This window comes from Apus apus, chromosome 23 (genome assembly GCF_020740795.1).
Source record: "Apus apus isolate bApuApu2 chromosome 23, bApuApu2.pri.cur, whole genome shotgun sequence".
NCBI lineage: Eukaryota > Metazoa > Chordata > Aves > Apodiformes > Apodidae > Apus > Apus apus.
Genome location: NC_067304.1, coordinates 5,108,679 through 5,126,889, shown reverse-complemented (window position 1 = coordinate 5,126,889; position 18,211 = coordinate 5,108,679). Strand labels below are relative to the sequence as shown.

The window sequence follows — 18,211 nt, the reverse complement described above, 5'->3', positions numbered from 1 at the left end:
CGGGAGGTGCCTCCATCCTGGCTGTCCAGGCTCCATCGCAGCAGTTCCTGTGCTCCTCTGTCCAGCACCACCGGCTCCAAGGGGCTGTTTCTGAAGCTTGGAGGAGGCGCAGCACGGCAGACATGCCCAGGCCTCTGGAGCAATGGAAACCTTCTCCAGAACACCCATGGAGCTAAACCCTCCAGCAGTGACAAGCAGCCAGGGGTTGGGACAACTGCCAGGCACAGGCTCTGGTAAAACCTCTTGGTCCTCCTGCCCCACCATAAGGGATGGGGGAATAACTCAACCCTTTTATACTCTTTCATTTGGCCAGAGACCAGCAGTGAGCACACTTTTACCCAAACCAAATGCTTCCAGAGCAGAAAAGACCCCCACCCAGCCCAGGCTGTATCCAGGGCAAGAAAATGCCTGCTTAGTTATTTGCTGGCAGGTAATGCAAGACAGATTTTCCATAAGCAGAGTTGGGGAGGGGGGTGGGGGGGGAAGCATGTCTCTGTTTGTTTGTCAATTTTTTCTTGACTGCCTGACTCACTTGTAATGAGGAACGGGTGTGAGCAAACACATCTGCTACTGACTAACACTCTGAAACATCCCTCTGACATCAGACAGGGCTCCAACACTCTTAGGCACAGGCAGGAGGGAACACCCAATTCTTATTCATGCACAAAGGGTTCATGCCTTGCACAGGGAGATAAGACACTTTCTGTTTGCAGTCCCAGGAGAGCTCAGCACAGAGGTGAGCGAGGTGCCACCTGGGAGGGCACAGCCCTGCTCACCGTGTGGCACAGGGAGAGCCAGAGTGGGTCTGAGGGTGACTCTCATGGCAGATCTCACCAGGATGTGGTGAGGCAGGGGATGCACTGTCAAAGCATCCTTCTGTGTAAAGGTGGGTGACAACAGCTCTTCCTTGCATGTTGTGTTTTAGGCTCTAGTAACAGAGGGCTGGAGCACCTCTCTTATGAAGACAGGCTGAGGGAGTTGGGGTTGCTCAGCCTGAAGAAGAGAAGACTCTGGAGGGACCTTATAGCAACCTTCCAGTAACTGAAGAGGGCCTACAAGAAGGCTGGGGAAGAGCTTTTCACAAGGGCATCTGACAATAGGACAAGGGGTGATGGTTTCAAGCTGGAGAAGGGTAGATTTAGGTTGGACATTAGGAAAAAGTTCTTTAATATGAGGGTGGTGGATCACTGGAACGGGTTGCCTAGAGAGGTGGTGGGGGCTTTATCTCTGGAGACATCCAAGGTCAGGCTGGATGGGTCTCTGAGCAACCTGGTCCAGTGGGAGATGTCCCTGCTTATTGTAGGAGGGTTGGACTAGATGACCTTTAGAGGTCTCTTCCAACCCAAGGCACTCTATGATTTAAAGCAATCCTAATAACTCATAAAAGCACACACCTGGCCATGACACACTGCTGCACACTGCTTGTGCAGGGGAGGACTGCTCCTTCTGCCCCTGAGCATGCAGCACTGCATGTGCCCTCAGCTCACAGCTGCCTGCCAAGCTGTGCCATGCCATGCCAAACCCACTGCCAGGGCTCACCTCAGAATCACAACAGCCATGGGACTGCACTGGAAACCTGCCTAAATTCACAGCCAACCCGACAGGTTCCCAGACCCCCATGGTTACACCCACACCTTCATTGCAGCCCTTCAGGGCAGGAATAACTGCTGCATCACAGAGCTACCTGAACTGCTCATCCTTTATTGAGTAATAAGAACAAGATTTGCAGTCTGATTCTCTATGCTTAAACTTACAACATATATTTCTTAGCATTTGCTTGCCAGAAATAAGGACAAGGAAGATGACACCCCCACAGACATCCATCACCTGCAGTGCTGGGACAGAAACCTGCTGCCTGTTACAAATCAATGGAAGAAGCAAATAGAAGCCTTTACAAATGTACTTCTATGGAACTGCCCTTAACTAGATGAACAGAAATCACAAGCTAGATTAGCAGGAAAGCATGCAGTTAAATACTTCCTTCACTGCTATTTCTGGATAGATGAAGCATGTTGATGCTGTGGCAGAGGGTGGGCAGAGGGTGCAGCATGTGTTCCAGCCATTGGCCAGAAGGTTGTGGCAGCAGCACCCTCAGAGAGACCCACCCAACAGTCCTCTCAGCTGGAAGTCCAGTCCCTCTCCCCTCAGCTTAGGACAGTTAATTCAGTGGCTTAAAGTGGCTCAAATTAGTTTCTTACTATGCTTCCTAAAATAAAATGTTAAAAAAACATGTTTGTTAAATAACAAATCAAACTTAAGGATTTCAGGAAAAGATCAAAAATCCCCCTCTGCTCTAGCAGAACAAAAGCAGCTTCCCAGGCATTGGTTATTATTTCTCTGGCTGTAAACATGCAAGCATGAACCACAAAGTCACCAGGAGCCTTCTTATACCACCTATATGTCACCAAAGGAAAGGTGATCATCTCAGTGCATTACAGAACTCACTTGTTCAAGTTTTCTAATTCCACCTTTAGTTTTTTGATCTCCAGAAACAGTTTTTCTATTTCCAGCAGGGTTTTCACTTCTGCCATAGGCACACCACAATCAAAGACCTCTCTGATATAATGAACCTCCTCACATCCAGCAGCATCACCTGCTTTCTTCTGTGAGAGAGAAAAAAACAAAACAAAACAAAGCCCAGAAAGAAGCATGTTTGGCTGCTATGGAGCAGATGGAGCAGATGCAGAGCCACCCACGCCCCAGCTCTGAGCCTGAACTTCTGTCCTTTTTGCCACACACCACCCCGAGGCAGCCCCAGAAAGCAAAAGCTCTGAAGAAGTTCAAGCAGTTATCCCTCATGCTGGAGCCCAGGCAGCAGCATTCCAGCTCAGCCAGACCATGGTACTTACACACTTGGGCAACGGTGTCCAGCTGCCATCAGGCAAACATGTGGCTGTCCAAGAGTTTTCTAGAGACATGTCTCCATCACCTGAGAACTGGTACCCATCAAGGCATTCAAAAGTAACAGTGGCATTTGCTTGGTACCCCATTTTATCCTCTGAAGGGCTTTTCAGCCTTCCATTGGCCACCTGTGGTTCTGGACAACGAACTGAAAGGAAAACAAGAGCAGAAGGCAGCTCAGCAAGAGGGTCATTATCACATAGGTAGAAAAAAACCCTGAGAAATGTCTGGAGACTGAGACAGTGCAGGTGAACTTCAGTCTGTGAAGCTGTGAAACCGAATGTTAAAGCAAAGTTACTTCCAGGGGCAGTTCAAGAGGGGAGAGTGAGGGGTAAGAAGAGCCCCTGAGAAGTGTTTTCTGTTCCCTGGCAGTGTCTCCATTCAGGCATCCCTCTGCAAGAGCCTGCAAACTGATGTTTGTCAGTAAGAAACCACACTGAAGAGGAAATCAATAAAGTCTCCTGGACTGTCTTAGAGCCTCCTCAACACAGGACTGTCAAAAAAAAATGCAGCTATTGCCTGGAAAACATCAGCCACTTCTGCAAAGAGGGGAAGGCACTAGAGGAGGCCGAGGGCTGGCAGAGTCTGACAGAGTCTGGCACCCACCTGGCTGGCAGGAGGGCAGGGGAGGGTGCCAGGCACCATCCTCCAGGCACCGGCTCTCGGCGTCTCCGCGCAGCTCGAAGCCTTCCTGGCAGGAGAACCGCACGGCCGCCCCGTAGCCAAAGCTGAAGCTCTGCGGAGCCACCCGAGCCCCCTGCACCGCGGGCCTGGGGCACCGAACCACTGCGGGGAGAGAGCGCGGGGCTGAGACCTTCGCCCGGGAGCCGCACGGCCACGAAACCGCTGCGGGTTCAGCGCTGCTGGCCCGGGGCAGGGCGCGGGATCCCGTCCCCCCCAGCCCCTGCCCCCAGCCCCAGCCCCTGCCCCCAGCCCCAGCCCCTGCCCCCAGCCCCAGCCTGCGCAGAGCAGCCACTCACGCCGGCACTCCGGGGCAGGGCCGCTCCACGCCAGGGCCTCCCCGTCGTCCGAGGTGCAGTAGATGGACTCGTCCCCAACGAGGGACAGACCCTCTGCGCAGCTGTACTTCACTTCCAAGCCGTAGGGGAACCGCTCCGTTCTCACGGCAGAGTGCTGCCCGTGGGGGATCTGTGGAGGGGGGTCACAGGCTGCCAGAGAATCGAGAAAGGAAAAAAATGAAGATTTCCTTCATTTGTTCAGGGTGGCAGAAGTGCAGGGAAGAACCAGGAGAAGCCAGATCTCGGTATTCATACCCAGGGAAGCTCTCCTCAGTTGCCCTTGCTCCTTGCCGGCTTTGGCTCTGGCTCTACCAGTGTTCCCAAACTGACCCAGCTAGGCACACCACAGCCCCAGTACTGCAGCATGTTTCCCCATCCCCTTCCTCTTCAGCCCACCCTCCCGTATCCCCTCTTCCATGAGAAATGATTCTGCTCATCAACAGAGTCAGGGAATTTTTAGTGTCATAAACACCTTGAGCAGTCCTGTGAGAAAACAGCTGCAAGCCCCATCACTCAACAGACTTTACTAATGACAGTTTTGACAGAAGATTAAAACCTTAAAGCTGTTTAATGCTGTGACTTGGATTCCTTCTCCTAACGCCACCATCCCCAAGAAGAGATGCCCAGAATACACCATTTTGTCCCTGCTGCTCCCACCCATTGTGGAGCTGCAGTTCCCAGCTCACCCTTGTCGCAGTAGGGCACAGGAGGTCTCCACATCCCATCAGATCCACACTGGATCCTCTGGCTGCCCCTCAAAATGTAGCCAGGGTCACACTGAAATTCCACCTGGTGTCCAACAGCATAGTCTGTTGTCCGGAGGGTGATCTCTCTCCCATGTTGGATGGATGGGCTGGGACACAGCACCCCTGAGGAACACCAGCATCAGGAAGAGCTGCTGTGCTTGGGGTCAGGAGCAGAGAGCAGGAGACATTCACACCAGGGTGCTTTCCCATGGCAGTACCTTGCTGACCCTGTTAGCATTGACAGACACCCCTACCCAGACCCAGCATGCTCAGGGATGGTAATTACATGATAAGGACCATTTCTTCTCAAAGGCAAAGCGGTCTAAGCCCTGTGATTAGCTATAAATTGTGCTGAAGGGCTGATACGTTCCTAACTGCATCATTGATTGAACTGGCAAGTAATCACCGGGAGCTGCAGCTGTCTCCTTGCAGCCACACTGCCCTTTGAGCAGCACGATTATTATTATTGAGAGCCAAAGTTTGAGCCAGAGGGCTCAAAAAAGCCCTGGTGAGCATCTGGAAAATGATGGCATTTCCACATCATCATTAACTTGATGCTTTGCTGGCGAAGGGAAGGCCACGGAGCACTCACTCTGGCACAGCGGTGGGATCACCGACCACGTGAAATTTTCAAGGCAAGTAGTTATTGGAGAGACATCAGGGATCAAAGCGTATCCAGGTCTGCAGAAATAGGTCACAGTTGTCCCCACTAGGAACTCGCCCCGAGCATTTCGCTCTGCGTGGTTGATGGCAGGAGGGAAGGAACAGTGACCTGGTGGGAGAGCAGGGGACAACACAGACCTCCAGAGCTGGGAGGTCTCCAGAAGAGATGAAGCTCAGCCCTGCCTTTGGAGGAGCCCAGCCTGCTCCCCAGACAAGGGTGGAAACCCCAGAAAGAAGCTGTGCCTACCTAGGGTGCAGGCAGGCATCCGTGGGTGCCACCTGCCTCTGCCCAGGCAGCGCACGGTGGTGGCACCCAGGGGGATGTAGCCGGGGTCACACTCGAGCGTGGCCACGCTGCCCTGGGTGAAGTTCTGTGCAGGCTTCAGCCGCCCGTGTGGGATATCTGGGACGGGACACTGAACCTCTGTGGATCACCAAGCAAACAGGGTTTTTCAGGGGTATTCTTACCCGACACAGCTACAGTCACCAGCTGCCACTGCACCTCCCTCTGAGTAAGAGCAGATGAATTGGTTTAACAAATGCAACAACTGAAGCAGAGAGATCAGGGGTTAACAAGTGTGCTTGAGCAGCCAGCAGCAGGAGGACTCCAAACATGGTGTTTCCATCACTCATCACCAAACACTATTTCTGCCCTTTCCTTGCTCTAGCACATTGCACTACGACTCCCCTGCAACTCGGGGGTGAGGTGACTCCAGGCACCCCACCTCCAGCTTCCCATTACAGAAGAGGCTCCATCTCCCATACCTGTGCATCCCTGATGTCACAACAAAAATCCTTTTTGTCCAGCTACCCTGACTCCCATCAGAAATATTTGGGGGCTCACAAATTTGGGGGGTCACAAACTGCAATTACAGAGAAATGGCTGATGAGAAGGCAGCCAGCACTGGGGTTTCCTCATGCCTTACAAGAGGTGCTGGCAGGTCACCAAGACACCGTGTGCCTCTGTTACAATCACCCCCAGCTCACACCCTAGTGCAGCAGCATCCCCAGCACTGTCACGTCCCACACCACGCCTGGGCAGAGCTGCCTTTGATACCAGCACCCATGGAAAGAGCATCTCCACACTCCTAGGGGTCCCCCTCCCAGGCCTCAGCTCAGGTACTGGGGATTATGTTCGGACTGGCACAATGGAATTCCAAGAACTCCTACGAATTAAAAAAAAAATAAAGACCAAGGGTGTAAAGGCGATGCTGGCAGCCAGGGGCAGCAGATCCTCTGCAGGGAGGTGCCGGGGATGCTGTGCACGCTGGAGAAGTTCCTCAAAAGGTTCCTCTTCTTAAAGGAACCGTCAACTTCCAGGCAGAAACTGAGAGTTCTTCCCCTTGCTATAGACATTAAGTCAGCAAAGTCCCGCTTCTGTTCTGAACCAGCCTGCAGGAAGCACAACAATTCACCAGCTTCCTTCAGGATGTCTACAGGCTGCCTCAGTGCTAAAGCATCCACCTTGTTCCTGATGCCACTCAAATTGCTAACTATGACCCTTTTAAATGGTAAAAGCTATGCATGAGAAAAAATATTAAATGTCTAATTGACTCTCCCCATCTTCCCATTATCCACATCTTAAGCCCCAGACCATAAGGACATCCTCCAGCCCTGGGAACAGCTTCTCAGTACTGCATGGATGATAGAGGCAGTGATACACCTCCCTGTGACACAAGTTCTGAACTCCAGACCAGCAGAAGTTCTGCGGACAAGTGCCTTGGGCTGTCCTAGGGACCAGCTTGTAGCCTCCAAGCCAGCCATACTGGGGAGGAGGGGTGGGATCCATATCTCAATGCAAGATTTTGAAAAGCATTGGGAATTTGGGGTGACTCTTTGCAAGCATCTAGAGGTGCAGATGAAAAGCAGAAACGGGGGATTCGCAGCAGCCTCTGAGCTCAGATCACCTTTACAAGAACACCAGGCACAGAGGTGAGCAGCAACTTCAGCCACTATCCCAGTAACTGTGTATTTGAAGCAAAGCTGAGCCACAGCAGGAAAGAGAATGAGCAGGGGAATGAGACTCACCGAGACTCCCAGCTGCCTGCAGCACCACCAGCAGCTGCCCCAGCCAGCAGAGAACCCCCAACATGGTGAGGAGCCCAGGAGACAGTCACTGCCTGCCCAGAGCCCGCCAGGAAGGGGAAGCAGCTGTGGGAAGTAGCTGTGGGAAGTTGGGGACAGGCCAGACGAGCCACCCCCCAGCCCTTCTGACCTGCCCAAGGCAAGGGCTGCGCTCCCTGTGCTCTCCAGGGGAGGGAACCTGCTCTGCCTCCTGCCCTCCTGCCAGCAGGAATAAAGCTGTTTGACAGCTAGAACTGCTCTGCAGCATCCCGGGGGGCAAGCGGGGTGGGGGGACAGGCTGCTGTGCAAACACCCCACACACACCCCTGCACTGCCCCTGGGGAGCAGCAGCTTCCCGTGCCTGGTCGCGCAGCAATTCCTGGAGCACCTCCTTCCTAAGGATCAAGGCAGAATTACTCAAAGCCAGACACAGCTGTCATTGCAATTGCAGGTTTATTATAATTTTGTGGTGAGGAGTCCTGGTCTGATGACAAGATGCATGCGAACAGAGCACTTCCCCTTTACCAGGCCCTGCAGAACCAGGTCAGCTGCTTCTTTCTTTAGATTTTTTTTCTTACATCAGCTGCTCTTGGTGCACACGAAGATGCAGCAAGTGGCACCACTGTGGCCTCGGGTACAGCTGTCCTGCTTGGGAGGAAAACCTGGCAATTTGCTAGGAAACAGGCTTGGAAGTTTTCCTCATTGTGCCTGCTCTGAAGGTCACAGCTAACCAGGCAGTTAAGTGCTTGCTGACAATTATGAACGGAACACACAGAAAAGCCTCTGCTCAGCTCCCACAAAAATCTCCCTTCAACTTGGCTCCGTCCTAATTGCACCCTTGTCACTATAGCAAACATATCTAAGTGTAAAGGTTTAAAATGTATGAAGTGATGTACAACCCTAACCCAGTGAGCTCTAACAGCATGAGCCTGGAGAAGTCACCTTCTGACTCCCCATATGACCAACTCTTTTCCTTGTCTGATTGGTAAAATTTGCTCTGGCTACTTAAGCATTAGCATAAATCATAAAGTCATAACAAAATCCTTAGTCAGCATGATTATTCAGCATACAAAGAGGACAGTTCTTAGGATACCAGCGATGACAGTCAGCCATATGCTCTGGTTTTTAGCTCCTTTTCAAGTTTCTGGATCTCCAGGTACAGTTTCTGGATCTCCAGCAGAGTTTTAAGTTCTGCCAGAGGAATTCCACACTGGAAAGCTTCCCTATTTTGAAGAATCTTCTCACATGCATCACGTTTTTTCTTTAAAAGAACCAAAACAAAGACAAGTGGCATGAAACTCTGAGGCATGGACCTCCATGCTGAGCACCCAATTCCAACTGCAGCCCCCCTGGTCGGGCCAGCCCCACCGTAAAAAAGCCACCACAGTAATAAGTCTGACCAGTGCTATTCCAGGCTATAGAGGACAAGATACAAAGGCTTTGCACAATACTTACACACGTGGGTGGTGGTACCCAAGTGCCATTAGATGAGCAGGTAGTTACTGAACGTTCTGATGAATAGGTACCAGTTCTGCAGTAGAAGGTCAGAGTCTCATTCACCTCGTACTGGGTTTTTTTTGAGGGGTAAGTCAGTTCCTCCTCCTGTGCCGAGGGATGGCGACACCGAACTGAAAGATAAACGTGTGCCAAAGAATAGCGCAATGGGAGGAGATAATGACCTGCAGATGCCACCCATGGCTGGTGACTGAAGGGAACAGCACGCCCGGCCAGTGTTAAACCATCTGGGGGAACATCTGCGGGGTCTGGCACCCACCTGGCTGGCAGGAGGGCAGGGGAGGGTGCCAGGCACCATCCTCCAGGCACCGGCTCTCGGCGTCTCCGCGCAGCTCGAAGCCTTCCTGGCAGGAGAACCGCACGGCCGCCCCGTAGCCGAAGCTGAAGCTCTGCGGAGCCACCCGAGCCCCCTGCACCGCGGGCCTGGGGCACCGAACCACTGCGGGGAGAGAGCGCGGGGCTGAGACCTTCGCCCGGGAGCCGCACGGCCACGAAACCGCTGCGGGTTCAGCGCTGCTGGCCCGGGGCAGGGCGCGGGATCCCGTCCCCCCCAGCCCCTGCCCCCAGCCCCAGCCCCTGCCCCCAGCCCCAGCCCCTGCCCCCAGCCCCAGCCTGCGCAGAGCAGCCACTCACGCCGGCACTCCGGGGCAGGGCCGCTCCACGCCAGGGCCTCCCCGTCGTCCGAGGTGCAGTAGATGGACTCGTCCCCAACGAGGGACAGACCCTCTGCGCAGCTGTAGGTCACCACGGCACCGTAGGGGAAGTGAGCCTGTCCCGAGGCAGAGTGCTGCCCGTGGGGGATCTGTGGAGGGGGGTCACAGGCTGTGGAATAAAGGGAATGAGAATCAAAAATATCTTCTGGGAAACCAGCACAAGAGTTAATTTCATGTTTGTAGCGCTAGAAGTTGTTGCCTTGCTTCTTGCCTCTTACACTAGCCCCAGGTTCCCACCCGGGCCTCCTCCCCAGAAGAAGGCACCTCCAGGCTTCCCACCCTTGAGCCTGGGATCACCGTCCTGTTCCCCAGACACAGATCCCGAGGGCAGGTCACCTCTGGACTGCTGCTTCTGAGCACTGCTTCCCAGCCCCCTGCTGCACGTACCTTGATCACAAAACGGTAACGAGGGAGCCCAGGTCGCATCAGCCTGACACCGGGTTGAGTCCTGGCCCCTGAGCACATACCCAGAATCACACCCCAGCCTCAGCAGGGTCCCCACTGTGTAGTCATTTTTACTTTTAAAAATCTCTCTTCCATGAGCAATGTCTGGCCTTGGGCAGCGAGGTTCTGGAAACAATGGAAGAGAAAGAGCATCAACTGCTTTCTGAAAGAACTCCAGTGAAGCTGCTTTCTATGGAGAAAACAGAGAGAGCATCTGAACCCTGAAAGAGAAGGTGACTCTCATTGAGACGCAGGACTCAACACTTCCTTTGTAACTCTCAAGAGATTCTGGTTTTACTGTCAGACTTGCCCAAGGCTGTTGGGAAAGGCTGGGTCTGTGCTGCAGCTGCACCTGTGCCCACTGAGCTTCCCCTCAGAGCTCAGCACTGTCACCCCGGGCCTGCTGCCCCTGCTTTCCCCCAGAGCTGCCCTCATGGCACTGCTGAGCACCTCATAGGCATCCTTAGGGCCAGGACAAGGGATCATCCACAGGCCAATGCTGGCTGTGAGGTGGAGCAGGCCCTTTCTTCCTGGCAGGGCTCAGGCTGCTTCCAGCAGGTTGCTGATACTGCAGTGGTGCCACATTGCCAAGTTATTTGTTTCAGCAGGGTCAGATGTTTATCCTGCTGAATTTTCTTGTGAGAGGGACAACATATTGAGACCATCTCCTGCTCCCAAGGCTCATGTCAGCAAACCAGCCTAGCTGTTGTCCACAGCACAAACCACATCCCCTTCCTGCTGGGTAAATGTCTCCCAGGCTTCTCAGGAACCTCCAAAGCCTATAAAAGCTGCCAACAACCCCCATTCCCATCCCACCTTCCTGGACACTAGATCAGCTCCCTCCCAAAACTCCACACTTTTCCTACAGCGATTCCCAGGCAATATAAAGAAACTGGATCTTTTGCTGCCTATTTCTACAGGAGGAGTAGATGTGGGGATACATGGCCATGGAGCAAAATTCTCCCTGGCTATTACTACCAGCATCTAAGGCCAGGTGTAAATTTTTCTGCCAAAGTCAGCAGGCAGCTATGCTGTTACAGAGTGACCTGAAGCTTTGCAGTCAAACAAAAGGAGTGGGCAACATGCCCCACCAGCTCTCACCTACCTTGGGTGCACTCTGGGATGGCTGGGTTCCACCTCCCCTCACTCGTACACTGAAGCACAACGTTATCCCCATGGCCTTTGAAGGTATAGCCATCATCACAGGTAATTTCAAGTCTGTCTCCATACACGTAACTGTCCTTTTCTTCCCATACATACAAGGGCTTTCCATTTCTGATGTCTGGAGCAGGGCAAGAGATTCCTGAGAAACGCCAAACATTAGGAAGCGTGAAACCATGGCAAAGCCATCTGGGTGACAGCAGGTTCATCGGATGCTTTGTAAGACAGAGACACATCACAACACTAAAGCAGCCCCAAAGCAGTCCCTGGATGCTCCTGGGGGGTGGGAGCACTTACTCTCACAAGGAGGTGGAGTTTCAGTCCACGTAAAATCCTGCAGACACTGGACGTGCCGCGTGGTTTCTCCCGGGCTGAACTGGTGGCCCTCCTTGCACTCGTAGGTAATGACAGTGTCCACAGGAAACAAATTGCCAGCAAGTTTTGCTTTAAAAGCATTAGCCACATCTGGAGGGTCCTCACAGCTACCTAGGAACAAAACAGCAATTTAGGGACAAAATTGTGGGCCCACAATTTTTCCCCCGAATTCTCTCTGTTCTGTTAGAGATCGTGTTGTTCTTTCTGAGACACCCTTGACCATCTGAGGGCAGTAATGACAAAGAGTGAGTGGAGAGAAATGAAAATAATTACTTTAGACTGGTAATTGTCACTGTTCTAACAAGACATGATTTCTAATAAAGTTTATACTATCTGAGGCTCTACTAACAAACTTTAGAAGTACAGAGAGGTTAATTTAGTCCCTTTAAATCCTACTGAGAAGTGCTCGTCAGCTGGAATGGGACCTTAGTGCTACAGCAGAAAAAAAATACATCATCAAATTATATTTTAGAATCACAGAATGGTTTGAGCTGAAAGGGACCTTAAAGATCATCCAGTCCCAACCCCCTGCATGGGCAGGGACACCTCCCACCAGCCCAGGCTGCTCCAAGCCCCATCCAACCTGCCCTTCAACACTGCCAGGGATGGGGCAGCCACAGCTTCCCTGGGCAACCTGGGCCAGGGTCTCCCCACCCTCACAGCAAAGAATTTCCTCCTAATGTCTGAGCTACATCTCCCCTCTTCCAGTTTAAAACCATTCCCCCTCGTCCCATCCCTCCCCAGCTTTCCTGGAGCCCCTTCAGGCACTGGAAGGTTCCCTCAGAGCCTTCTCTTCTCCAGGCTTGGAGCCATGGCTCTCGTGATGCTTTAGAAGAAGGGGCAGGGCCAGGGGAGCCCGGACACTTACTGAGCTGGCAGCGGGGCAGCGGTGGGTGCCAGAGCCCCTCCTGGCTGCAGGTGGAGGTGTCGCTGCCGTTCAGGGTGTAGCGGAAGTTGCAGTCGAACAGCACAGTGTCCCGGTAGGTGTAGCGGGGCCGGTACCCGCTCAGCAGCTTCCCGTTCTCCAGGCTGGGCTGCTCGCAGCTCACCACTGCCTCGGGAAACACCGCGCTTAGGGGAGGGGGAGATGGGGGTACGGGAAACATTCCTGTAGCCTAAGATGTGTTCACCAAACAGGCTGGAAATGGACATGACAAGGGAGCAGCCTGACGTGGTATTCTTTAACTCCTTGCTCCATATTGCAGCTGCTTTTGGTGTTTTGGGGTGTTTGTTTGGTTTGTTTCTTTCTTTCTTTCTTTCTTTTATGAAGACAAAGCATAAAAAGAACATCAGGCAGCAGGTATCACAGCCTTTGGGGATGTTGTTTTGCACAGACCAGCAGGTCAGAGGCATCTTCTGGTCCGCAAACACTAATCAAATCCCACTCCCATGTCCCTGCTGACTTGGGCACCCTGAGCAGTCACAGTCCCTGCAAAGGGAAACCCTCATTCCTGTTGCTGCTACCAAGCTCAGAGGGTCGCATCTGCAAGAGGCAATTCCAGCAGGGTAAAGGTAGAGGCTGGGAAGCAGAAAGCAGCTCCAGCAGAGAGGGCAGTGGGGAAGGGGCTATGGCTGCTGCAGGGCTCCAGTGCCCACCTCACCTCTGCACTCAGGGGCTGGTTTGTTCCAGACACCGTTTACATGATCTGTGGTTGTACAGAAAATAGAGGCATCTCCCACCAGTGAGAAAGGACTCTCTCCCCTCCTGACTGGGTGGCAGTGGTAGGTGACAGATGATCCGTACTCAAAGAGCTCTTGGTTGGTTCCACTGTGCTCTCCATTGGCTATTGTGGGAGGGGGTGGACATGGTATTGCTGGGGAGGAAAGGGTAGAGAGAGGGAAGAACAAGAGAGAGAACTTCATTACTTTTGAACCAAAATCCTGGCAAGAACAAAGCTGAAACATGAGGTTCCAGAAGGGTCAGAATGAGGGGCAAGTCTCCAGGGAGCTGCACACCAGCCCACAGAGCTCTGACCAGGTGGTCTGGGGATACCCCAGTGTTACGTGTAGCTGCCTTTACTCTCAGACAGGGAAAAAAAAATTCTACAGGATGATGCAGGAAGAAAAACCAGAAGAAAAAAAACTTTGTTCCAGACTCCACCATGTGTCCAACTGCTGAAATCCTCAGCAGAGCAGCACGACTGCCTCTCCATCCATCCCCAGGAATGCTGAAGCAGTACAGCAATTAAGGAAATCCACTCACGTTCACAGAGGGGAGTATCTCTGTCCCATGTTACAGCATCATTTTTAATCACACACTGAATCTGAGAACTTCCAACCAGCCTGTACCTGTGTGAAACAGGGGAGAGGCAATTACTCTCAAACTCAGTTTTGATGTATTACCTGTAACATGACCAGCAGGACAGTTTTGGCTTCTTTATCATAATTACAGGTGGCAGAAACTTGCCATCAATATGATTTTTTCAATAACACTGGCTTTTGAGAAAAGCACTTTTTAAATGAAAAGAATTTACATGCTTTATCAGGAAAAATACCTGCTTTATCAGCCAGCTGCAGCTACCACTACAGCTCTGAGCTCAGTATTGATGCCTTTTTTTTTTTTTTTTCTTTTCAAAAAGATACTGAAACATTGGAAATAATTTTGAAAGGGCCAGGAGGGTGAACTTGAATTTGGGAAGAATTGCCTCAAAGTATGAGATGAAGAAAACTCAGTTAGCCTTAAAGCTCTCAGAGGAAAGCTAAAAAGAGATTTCAATCACAGTCTGCAATTGCCTGCACTGGTAAGGCTTATCACAGCACAGGCTTCAATCTAGATAGGAAAAGAGATAAAAAAAAATCACTGGGGAAGAGGAGGACTCGTGCCCTGAGTCCTCCTGGCTTACCCAAGGTTGCAGGTGAAGTTCACTGTTGAACCAAAAGCAAAACTGACCTCTTCTTGTAGGTCAAGTCTGCCATTGTCTGGCTGGCCGGGGTGGCTGCACATCTTTGCTGGGGGATGACAGGACTGGGGTCAGTTCTTATTTCAGATTCTTGAAGGATGAGGAAAATGCAGCAGGAAAGAAGAAGACTCCCCCAGTACTGAGAAAGGGGATGGACCAGAGACCTCCAAATTTTCCCTCCAACTCTAAATTATTCTATGATTCATGATCATCATAGATAAACTGGTTTGTGTTGGAAGGGACCTCAAAGGTCATCCAGTTCCACCCCCTTGCATGGGCAGGGACACCTCCCACCAGCCCAGGCTGCTCCAAGCCCCATCCAACCTGCCCTTCAACACTGCCAGGGATGGGGCAGCCACAGCTTCCCTGGGCAACCTGGGCCAGGGTCTCCCCACCCTCACAGTGAAAAATTTCCTCCTAATGTCTGAGCTAAATCTCCCCTCTTCCAGTTTAAAACCGTCACCCTTGTCCTCTCACAACATGATGCTGTTCAGACTTGCCTCAGGACCTGCAGCCAGACTCTGCAGTCTCTCTGGAGTTTTGCAATAACTCTGGCAAGTATGAAAGCATTTCTTCACAGCTAAAGGATCCTCCTAATGCAAGCTTGAAATACTTTGTTGGAACCAAGATTAAGAAGTGCCTGAGCAGAAGAACATCCCTTGAAACAGCAAACAGCATCAAAGCAGATTTCTTCTGCCATCACTGCCAGTACTTAGTAGAATACAACTGGTGCTTCCTCTCAGGTCACTCATCTCCCACCATCCCACCAGCTCACTTTGGATATTGCTCCTACAAAATGAGCCAGTAGCATCAACGAATAAGAAACAAAATCAAAAGTCAACCCAAAATACACTCACGTATACAGATCTCCTTTGACCCGTGCCACATGCTGTTCCTTCCACAAACAAGGGTGTTTCGGGCTCCAGGATTTCTCTTGTAGCCTGGACGACAGACATATTCCACCACTGAATTGTAGAGAAATCTGGTAGCACCTTGGTATTGCTCTTTGAGTTCTGCAGATGGGAGACGTGGCGGAGCTTGGCAGGCACCTGCAGACAGAAATTCCATCAGAAAGATGCTGGGAGGAAAAGCAGAGGGAACTCAGGCTGGATTTACTCTGAAGATCCATGCAAGGACACTTCAGTGGCCTGGAAGCTGGAAACAAAGAGAAGAGCAGCCTATGAGCAGGGATGGCTGAGGTTGGCAGGGACAGGGAGGAGAAGCATCCTGGTGGTCCTGTGCTCCTCACACCTCATCCAGCAGATTCAAAGGCTGGTCATAAAGTCCAGACTATTTCTTTTCCCCAGTTAGCACAAATCACTGTGCCTTATTCAGCTGGAATCATTTTACATCTGTCTCACGCATTAAAAAAGGCAAAAGAAGAGGGATTCCGAGCACAAAGATTTACAATGTTCTCAAAAAGCAAATACAATAAGGAAAAGAGAAGGATCCAAGTCTTGTGAACCTCAGGATCTTGCTTTATCCCCGCAGACTCACTCACTTACTCTGGACAGCTACAACAAGAGCAGCAGTGAGGAACAGCCCAAGGACAGCAGCACGGCCCCTCTGCCTCCCCTGCTCCACAGCTGGCATCTTCCCTTATTCCTGCCCAGAGATCCCACAGAAGTTACCACATTCCTTTTCCAGGCTGATTATCTGCAAAAAAATAGCAGAGGGGTATTAACACTCAGGGTGACCATAGCTCACAAGGACAGGTCTCATTTCTCCATCCTCAAGCAGTTCCTACAGCTGTGGCTGGGGAGCAGAAGCTGCAGGAGCCTTTGCAATCCCTGATCCAGAGGGGAGCAGCTCCTCTGCCAGCTCCTCTGCCCAACAGGACTGAGACCCAGCCTGGAGGAGCTGCTGGGGCAGAGCTGGGCTGGGATGAGGGAGGTTGGCTCCAGCAGAGCACACCTAGAGGAATAAAAATACAACAGAAACAGAACATCTGATTGCAGATATTAAACCATTCCCACAGGCTTTATCCCACCAGGCTCATTTCTTTGCACTTTTTGAGAATGCAGCTTAAAGCCAACAAGTGTACAAGTCATTCAGGAGACTGGATTGCTTTACAACACGGAATTTAAGTGCAATCTGGACTAACCTCACACACCTAGAGAACAGGAAGGGTCCTCTCTGCTATCCAGGATCTTATTTTACAAGCCAGAACCTTCCCAATGTTTCCTGTGCTCCACGTGCCCACCTTCCTCCTGGAAACAAGAGTATGTCCTGATGCTTTCAGCCCTAAACCAAACACTTCTCACGGCTGTTTCACTCCTCTGGCTTTCCTTCAATCCTTGTTACAGCTCTTGGTTTAATTTGATCTAATTTACTAATCTTGGTGCCTGCTAGAGTCACAAGAAAGCTCCAGCCCACTTCCCAAAAGCACACTCACCTAAAGCTGCACGACTGAATGTTGTCTCACCTGGAGGTCTGGCAGCAGGAGACAGCAACACAGCGTGTTGGGCTCTTGCAAGACAAAGTGATGATTGTCCCTGCCCTGTCCCCCAGCCCCAGGCACTGCAGTGCTGAAGGAGGAGCTGTGATGAGCTCCACGCTCAGATGAGGCTCCACGCCAGAAAGTTTGAATTCTGCAGAAACCAGCATTGTGCCTGGTGACCCATAAATCATTCACTCCTCTGAGCTAGAAGGAAGTGATTTATTCAACCCACAAAGCAAAAACTAGAAAACTGAATACAAGCCAAACAGATGTTGAAATTGTTTGTTTTACAGCGTGGAGTTGCCAACTCTTTGTTGAATGACCCTTGCTGAGCAGGAGGCTGCCCGTTCCACCCTGCAGCCACAGCACCCGCCACTGCTGGTCCCCGGGTGATGCCCAGGGACCTCAGGCACACTATAAAGGTCTGGCTTCACCCTGGGGCACATCAGCCATGAGCTCATCTCTTCTGATCTCAAAAGCCTACAGTCAGCATTCAAAAAAAGGGTTTCTTCAGCCAGCTCCAGCTGATCCCATGAAAGCAACACCAGCTGGAGCTCAGCAGCACACAAGGTCACTGGGAGCATCACTCAGAGCTGAACACCCATGTTCAGGATAGGAAACCTAGCTGCCCTTCATCTTCTTGAAAGCTGCTCCCAAATCTGGCTGTAGCTGGTGCCTCATTGTCCAGTTAAGAAGAGCTTCAACAGAAGTTGTAAACATTTGCTCCTCTTGCACTTTGGCTGCACAACTTCATCCAGGCTTCAATCACCACCAAGGAACTGGCAATGGCCTTTTTTACCCCAGGCTGTGCTTCTCACAGGTAGATTCTGCCAAATCTGAGCTTCATTCTGTTAGGAAAATGTACCACGTCCCTGCACTGAGCAGGAACCTTGCTGAAGTTCACCTGAGTCCACACCAACATGCAATGAGACTGATCCCATTCCTGCTCAGCAGAACACGGCCAGAGGCTGCCAGCCCTTCACCCACAAGCTGGGGCTTGCTCACAACAGGCCCCTCACCACCCCAAGCAGGCACTGACCTCCCCTTAACACCTACAGGAATCCAGATAATCACAAACACAGGCTTTCAAGATTTCCTTCTTTTCCCAGATGATTCAGAACAAGCTGATTCCTGTGCTGAAACAGCAGCAGCTTCACTGCAGGCACCCAGGAGGTTATTTACCTCCTGTGCAGGGTGCTCAAGGCCAGGAGCACCAGGCAAAGCAGAGCCACTCTGACATCCAGCCCCTGCTCCAATGGCCACTAAACAC

At 51.7% G+C, this 18,211-nt stretch overlaps 2 protein-coding genes across 2 annotated transcripts; both read right to left on the bottom strand.

Annotated features, from left to right (window-relative positions):
- Positions 1-1,681: 1,681 nt before the first annotated feature.
- On the bottom strand, positions 1,682-5,656 carry LOC127393594 (complement receptor type 1-like). Its single transcript, XM_051638846.1, has 7 exons — positions 5,577-5,656; positions 5,259-5,438; positions 4,607-4,789; positions 3,882-4,070; positions 3,508-3,687; positions 2,850-3,049; positions 1,682-2,603 (listed from the first exon to the last, which is right to left on the bottom strand). The coding sequence occupies exons 1-7, from the start codon at positions 5,593-5,595 to the stop codon at positions 2,442-2,444; spliced, it is 1,113 nt and encodes a 370-aa protein (XP_051494806.1). The 5' UTR covers positions 5,596-5,656; the 3' UTR covers positions 1,682-2,441.
- A 2,178-nt stretch (positions 5,657-7,834) lies between these two features.
- LOC127393591 (C4b-binding protein alpha chain-like) lies at positions 7,835-17,042 on the bottom strand. The gene is made up of 14 exons (XM_051638831.1): positions 16,927-17,042; positions 16,007-16,157; positions 15,359-15,550; positions 14,445-14,550; positions 13,805-13,890; positions 13,203-13,415; positions 12,470-12,652; positions 11,524-11,712; positions 11,171-11,368; positions 10,009-10,191; positions 9,542-9,730; positions 9,168-9,347; positions 8,849-9,021; positions 7,835-8,654 (listed from the first exon to the last, which is right to left on the bottom strand). Exons 2-14 carry the CDS (start codon positions 16,092-16,094, stop codon positions 8,499-8,501), a joined length of 2,136 nt encoding a protein of 711 aa, XP_051494791.1. The 5' UTR covers positions 16,095-16,157; positions 16,927-17,042; the 3' UTR covers positions 7,835-8,498.
- Between the last annotated feature and the right edge of the window lie 1,169 nt (positions 17,043-18,211).